At 49.3% G+C, this 7,028-nt stretch overlaps 1 protein-coding gene across 1 annotated transcript; it reads left to right on the top strand.

Annotated features, from left to right (window-relative positions):
• Nucleotides 1-501: 501 nt before the first annotated feature.
• On the top strand, nucleotides 502-3,707 carry LOC104075980 (endothelin-2-like; the record flags this gene model as incomplete). The annotated part of the gene is made up of 4 exons (XM_009576665.1): nucleotides 502-646; nucleotides 1,801-1,920; nucleotides 2,707-2,811; nucleotides 3,596-3,707. Coding segments are annotated over 4 exons (482 nt in total), but the record flags the coding sequence as incomplete, so codon positions are not given.
• Nucleotides 3,708-7,028: the final 3,321 nt, after the last annotated feature.

The following is a 7,028-nucleotide window of genomic DNA, read 5'->3' as shown; positions in this document are numbered from 1 at the left end:
GAGTGGGGCTGCGTGGGGTGCCGCAGGGTGCCCGGGGTCTGTCCGGAGGCTGGCTGCGGGGTGGGGAGCATTGCACGGTGGCTTCGCCGTGCCCTTGCTCCGGGGGTAGCCTCTGCAGCTGCCAGGGTTATGCAAGTCCTTTATGAGCCCGCAGCCTAATCGGCAAGGCTGCACCTCCTGTAAAACTGCCTGCATATTGAAATCGGGGCTGCGTGGGGTGCCGCAGGGTGCCCGGGGTCTGTCCGGAGGCTGGCTGCGGGGTGGGGAGCATTGCACGGTGGCTTCGCCGTGCCCTTGCTCCGGGGGTAGCCTCTGCAGCTGCCAGGGTTATGCAAGTCCTTTATGAGCCCGCAGCCTAATCGGCAAGGCTGCACCTCCTGTAAAACTGCCTGCATATTGAAATCGCCGAAATCCTTACCGGAGGTGTAATTGCAGAGGTGACATATCGACGGGCACTCCAGCACCGAGCCTGCGACTCATCCCTTCCTCCTTCTGCTGCAGGTATGGGCCATCCTCCGCTGGAGTCCCACCTGGCCGCAGCCAGTGCTGCGCACCTGAGGACCAAGCGATGTTCCTGCAACAGCTGGCTGGATAAGGAATGCATTTACTTCTGTCACCTGGATATCATCTGGGTCAACACACCTGGGTAAGCACAAATGTAGCTTTCGGGGGGGGGTGGCTCTGTTGATGTGACTGTACTTTCTGATCGGGGATGGGGTTAGGTTGGAGGAAGGTGAGAAAGGGTCCCAGTGCTGTGAGGCTCTTGTAGCACCTGCTCTGGAGAGCGCTGCAAGTCCAGTCCTTTCCAACATCTAGAAAGGGACAAGCTCTGCTTCTGCTCACGAGTTTCAGTATAACCCAGAGGGGAGGGGGGTGAAAGCACAGGGCACTGCCTCCTCATGGGTTCATCTTTTTCGGAGATTTGTACCTTTGCAAGCCGAAAGCAACACCAAGATGTTATAGCTGCAAGTCAGAAAGTTACTCTACCCGCTTGCAAACTGTAACCCTGACGGCCGACTGCCAGTATTGTTAATGAGACAGTGGTGGGCTGGCACTAAAGTCCTGTGTCTGCCAAGTCCTGCCCTCAAGAATGCTAAAGCAGCTTTCCGAGCAGTTTCAGACCAATGGCCATCACACTGTAGCAAAACACATGTACTCAGGTGTGGTTATAATCATGCTTGCTAACGTGCAATTACAACTCACTGCTTGCTCAGAGAATAGCTGCAGTCACTGCCAATCCTAAACCCTCTGGGAGAGTAGATTGCGATCAAAGATGGAGTGGGAATGTGCTAACAGCTCTGAAAGCATGCTGTGATCAGAAGAACCTGTTATGGCCCCAAGACATCTTGATTTGTACTATGTCCTGTGTGTTAAAACCCGCGGGGGGAGGGAAAGCCCTGACATCTCTGTGCTTGGGGAGCTGGCTGCTGCTGGGGCTGGTGGACTGGGGCAGCCACACTCCTCCTGTGCTTTGCCACCCGGGTGAACTGCCAGCTCGCCCAGCCCATGCGGCGACCCTTGCACGGGCGCCTGGGCTGCTGCAAGAAGAGAAGATTCCAACTGCAACCCAGCACATACTGGCACAGCAATCTCACTGGGAGGGGTAGGGTGGGGAAAACAGTAGGTGGGAGAGGAGCTGGAGTTTAAAGGCTTAGACATATCAGTGACCTTTTCACCTTATGTCCATAGATGAGTCTTTTATTATCCTGGCACTGGCTTGGCTGCCTCCCAGGACTGTGTTATAAACCTGTTGGCTAATAAAAAGTTAGTTGCATAGCTGATTTCTTTTGTTTTTAACAGACACACCGCTCCCTATGGCTTGGGAAGCCCGCCAAGGCGGCGCAAGAGATCGCCGAGCAGGTGCGAGTGCTCGCACTCGAGGGACAACATCTGTGCCACCTTCTGCCAGGTGAAGCCTGGGTAAGTCAAGGGGGTCCTGGGGACGTCCCTGGGGGCTGCTCGGCGAGGGTGCAAGCAGACAGACAAAGCTGCGGAGCTGGAATAACTCTACAGCCTCCTTGGGGATGGCTGCGCAGCTCTTTGCAAACAGCTGGAACTTGTCTAGTGGCTTTCATACCCCTCCCAAGAGGCCCTGGCAAAGAGCCACTAGGGTGTTTTTGTGGTACAATAGTGTCTTTACTAGCTGATATGAAGCAATGTTACCTCCATCCCTCCTGATGCCAGGAGGCTGAGGAAGTGCTGGGTGCGCTGGTGGGAAGGGAGGAGCTGGCAGCACGCTGGGAGAGGGACAAGCGGAGGGTGTGAAGCTTTGGGACACCAGTGTCTCCTGCATGGCTCAGGTGGGAGAGGCTGCAGGAGAGTAGGACTGCTGAGAGCTGGGACTCAGAAGTCAAGTATCTTCTGTACCCGGTTCTTTTTATAGTGCACGTGGGCTCTCAGTTGTCTCGCTTCAGCCAGCGGTATAGGAGTGCTTACACTGTGGGGAGGTGGGGAGCAAAGTCACTGTAGAGATCTGTCATTAATTCCATCTCAAGGCAATAGTTAAAATCCCAAATGATTAAATATGACTGAATAAAGCGAGGACAGAAGTAAAAGTGAGCTATAAATAGCTCTCAAATAGCTGCAATTAACCCTTCAAAACCATGCATTCAACTGTCTTAGTCTGCCACTGGTGACGTTAGAGCAGTACCCCCTGGTACTTACCAGCGGATATGAGTGCTTCATGCATCTCCTCTTGCTCGTTAGGTACCTCCAGAGTCTGAAGCTCCCAGTGAGTTCTGGAGCATCAATGAAGTCTCCGCAGAGCGGTGGCGTGAGGCCTTCCCATCACGGCCTGCTGAGAGCTCTCAGGTGAGCATGCCACTTAAACCTGTTCTGAACTTCCCTCATTACGCACTTTAAAATCAGCGGTTGTGACCCCAGACTGCAGTTGCTGCTTGGATTTGACCTGACTTCCCCCTCTTGTCTCCCTTTAAATGAGTAGGCTATTTCTGCTCTCTGTAGAATTGAAGGCTAACAGCTGAGGGAACCAGGGTTGCTTGTGTCCTTCCAAAACTAGAGGAATATTACATAAAATGTAATTCTTGATTGGAGTGGGAAGTTCCTCTGATATGGGACAGGCAAATGGGTGATGTACAAGAAGGGAGGGAGGGACGTCATCATGTAGGAAAGTGACTGATTGGGCAGCTGCTTTAGACCAAAATAGCTTTTCTCACATCGCATCAGTGGGTTGTGGAACTTACTGCTGGAAGAAACTGGGGACTCCGGGAGTGTAAATGAGTTAAAGGGAGTTGGCAAATTGAAGGAGGATTGGTCCACTGGTGGCAGTTAAATCAGATGCAATGGGAACAATTTCTGAAAGGCAGATCTTGGGGAAGCATCACTTGGGTCATGCCCTGCTGCAGGAGTCCTTGAAGCCTCTGCCACTGGCCACTGGTGGAAAGGGGATATTGGGCTAGATGGATCTCCGCTGTGGCTTAATACAGCTGCAGCTAGAAATTGCCCCTCTTCCTTCTTCTGTCTTCTGCCTCAGAAAAAAACTTGGCAAGGAGTGAATAAATATCGTAATACAGGCTGTTGCTGTGTAGTAGGAAAATGGACTGGAGGATGAAGGTAGTGTCTCTTCTGCTTACAGGGATCTTGCCGTGTCCAGTCTGCGGTTCGGCAAGCATCAGCACCGTTCTGAGAGGAACGCACAGCCAACAGTTTTGCCTTGGAAGAAAAACATCTGGAAGAAGAAGAGATAAGAAAGAGGTGCATACCAAGTTCACCAGAAGAATTTGGAGTCCTGTGGGTGCCACTAACTCCGCTGTCGGTAGTTAGAGCTGAAGGAAAGGCCATGGAAGGGGGAAGAAGTGGAAGTCTCCATGCTCCTGTTGCGTGAACCAGTACTGCATGCACTCCAGAGACTGTTGTAAAGGGAAAACTGTCTCTCTATACAGTCATAGATGTGTCGTGGAGCTGAATTGTGCCTTTTTGGATCAGGCGAGGGTCCTACTGGTAGAGTACTAGCTAAACTCTGCACTGGAGTCCTGGGCAGAGGGTCAGCCCGCGCTGGGCGGTTGAATCACTTACAAACCAGACGGCTCTGTGCAGTTCTGGACCTGGCAGCACTGAGCCCGTACCACTGGCCTGGTCTGCTCTGCCTTTGAGCCACGTTTGAGCATGGTTCCAGCTTGGCCCCATTCAGAGGTGGTTTGGTGGGGATAAACTGCCTCCAGCGTGACCTGCCTGAGCCCACCTTTGCACTTTTTTCTCTTACTTGTCAGACAGTGCGATGTGCGTATGAATGAGACTCCCACGGTAAAACAGCTCCCAATCTTTTATTAAAATAATATATATCATCTAGAAGCCTGAAAGCCAACTGAGTAGTCAGTGGCATTCTTTGGCTGAGAAATTCACTGAAGGGCCGTCCTTAAGTGGCTCTTGTTTAGGTGGAGGATAGTTTGCTTACACCAGAGCTTGCATCAAATCCAAGCATGATCCCTGCCATCAGGCACAGCAGCAGCAGGGGTGGGGAGGATGAAGTGGAGCTGAAATTCTGCAGGAGCCCCGTGCATGCAGCCCCGCGTAGCCTGGGGGAGGGAGCCCCGCTGGGTCCGAGGCAGAGCCGAGCTGCTAGTCTGCATGAGTTCCGTGCTGTGGATCTGTCTCATCTCCTTGGACATACCCTTAGTGGGGTAGAGTACTTCCAGCTCTTATCCTAAAATCCCAGCTTGCTTTCAGCTCTGCCTGAAAGGAAAGGCTAGGGGCAGAGAAGATGGGTGGTGGGAAAATAGCACGCAAAGGCTTGCTTGCTGCTTCGCTTAGGTCAGGTCTCTGAGTCAGACTTTATATAATAAATGATCAGTATATGGATGGCATGTCACTATGAGAAGCATAACCCGAATAGAGAATGCATTAGGCAAGGGGCAGCCAGGTGGGATTGATGTGGAGAAAAGGATTGCTGAGAAGAGAGCACAGCACCGTCTGCACAGCTTTAGAAGAAAGGCTTGGATTTAAACTCATGCCAGAATCATGGCTGCTTCCCCAGGCCTGGAGCAGCACCGTGCTGCTGGCCCAGAGGAGGGAAGGAATAATTTGGAAAAAGCACTGAGCCCAGGACCTGGAAACCAATCTTGTAGGCAAACACAATCTCAAGGCTCTGGAGCTGTATCACAAATGCACTTTTGTTTGCCTGGGCAGATTAACTTCTATTATAAATGGTGGCTGCAGCTGTCGTCTGGTTTGTGCAGATAAATAATTGCTCTCCTGGAACCACTGTTGGGTCCCCCTTGCTGCTCAATCCAGTATTACACATGAGCATTTAAAAAGTCTGCTTGAAGTTGTTGGTGGACCAAAATCTGTGGCTGTTGCAAGTGTAGTCCCATTGGATATACAAAATACTTCCTTGATTTTGCCCTAGAGGGGGGAAAAATGAGACCAATTGATTGTATCATAAATGAAACAGGAAACTAATCATTTGGTCCCCAAAGCTGCAGAGAAACTTTTTTATATTTGACCTTCTGAAGGTTTGAGTTATTCTAAAAAAAATCCTGAAAGGGTTTGTTCCAGAGTAAACTTTGCACATGGTTTAATGTGAGCCTAGTAATTTAAAATAAAACTACTGCTGTAAAGACCTATGTATATCTCCTTGTGTGTATAATGTCTCATCTTTAAGTGACTTATTGCACACATGCCATATGTAGCATCCTGAAATCTGTATATTTATTTAAATCTATTGATTTTTTTAGACAGTAATGTGCAAAATTTAATTTGTAATAAATAATGGCAAAAGTCAATACCATTTTTCTTCCTTATTTGATGGCTGGGTGTTGTGGATGAAGCGAAAGAAGCCCAGTTGGCCAAAAGCACTGTGAAAGTGAGTGGGACAGCAAAGCTGGGCGAGAATGGGGAGTTCTTGTGAACAGTCCTGAGCGAACTTCAGTCCTTAACTTAAAATAAGTACCTTGTTCCTTTCTAGATGTCTATGGGAACATAGATGTGAAACAATCCCCAACCTGTTGTACTTATGGCTGTGGACGCTGAGACCAGCTTGAATCCTTGTGCCAAGGGATCCTGTTAATGTTTTCGCATGGTTTAGTCCTTTGCCTCAAATCCTCTTAGCAGCTCTGTGACTGTGGGTGTCAGCATCGCAGGGACAGAGCAACCACACACCCTCTCCTGTGCCCACTAACTTTTAAATCGGCGTTTTGCTGATTGATTGTATTTTTTTTTTTTTAAGTACAGTTAAAAATTCATCATCCATTTGATAGTCGTCTTTGCATGAAGACCACACCATAGATTATTCTGGTGTAATTAACTCAGTGAATCTCACGGCGCAGCTGTGAGAAGGGGATAAAAAAGAAACATTAATGTAATAGCTAGCGCTGTGCATGCTGCATACCCAGAAACCATAGCACTTCCTCGTGGGTTTCCATGGCTTCCTGGGAACAGTAGTTGAGAGAGGTACAGCCCCATCCTTTCCTATTACCCAGCTTTCTTGACTGAGCTGCATCCCCCTTGGCCAAGCCTCCACCCTGTGACTTGGTGTTGGATTGTGCAAAAATCATATTCCTTCAGACGTTTCTATGACAGTAAGTCATAAATTCTATGACTTTAATGATAAAGGTCTATGTGCTGGTTTTGGCTGGGATAGAGTTAATTTTGTTCATAGTAGCTAGTATGGGGCTATGTTTTGGATTTGTGCTAAAACCAGTGTTGATAGTACAGGGATGTTTTCGTTATTGCTGAGCAGTGCTTACTCAGGGTCAAGGCCTTTTCAGCTTCTCATGCTCTACTGACTGAGAAGGCTGGAGATACACAAGAAGCTGGGAGGGGGCACAGCCAGGACAGCTGACCCAAACTGGCCAATGGGATATTCCATACCATATGATGTCATGCTCAGTATATAAACTAGAGGAAAGCTGGCCAGGGGACTGCTGCTCGGGGACTGGCTGGGCATTGGTCGGCAGGTGGTGAGCAATTGCATTGTGCATCACTTGCTTTGTATATCCTATTATTACTATTTTATGTTATTTTATTTCAATTATTAAACTGTTCTTATCTTAACACACAAGTTTTCTCAC

Source organism: Fulmarus glacialis, unplaced genomic scaffold, assembly GCF_000690835.1.
Source record: "Fulmarus glacialis isolate BGI_N327 unplaced genomic scaffold, ASM69083v1 scaffold15494, whole genome shotgun sequence".
NCBI lineage: Eukaryota > Metazoa > Chordata > Aves > Procellariiformes > Procellariidae > Fulmarus > Fulmarus glacialis.
Note: the sequence above shows the minus strand (reverse complement) of the source record. Positions and strands in the feature narration are given on the sequence as shown.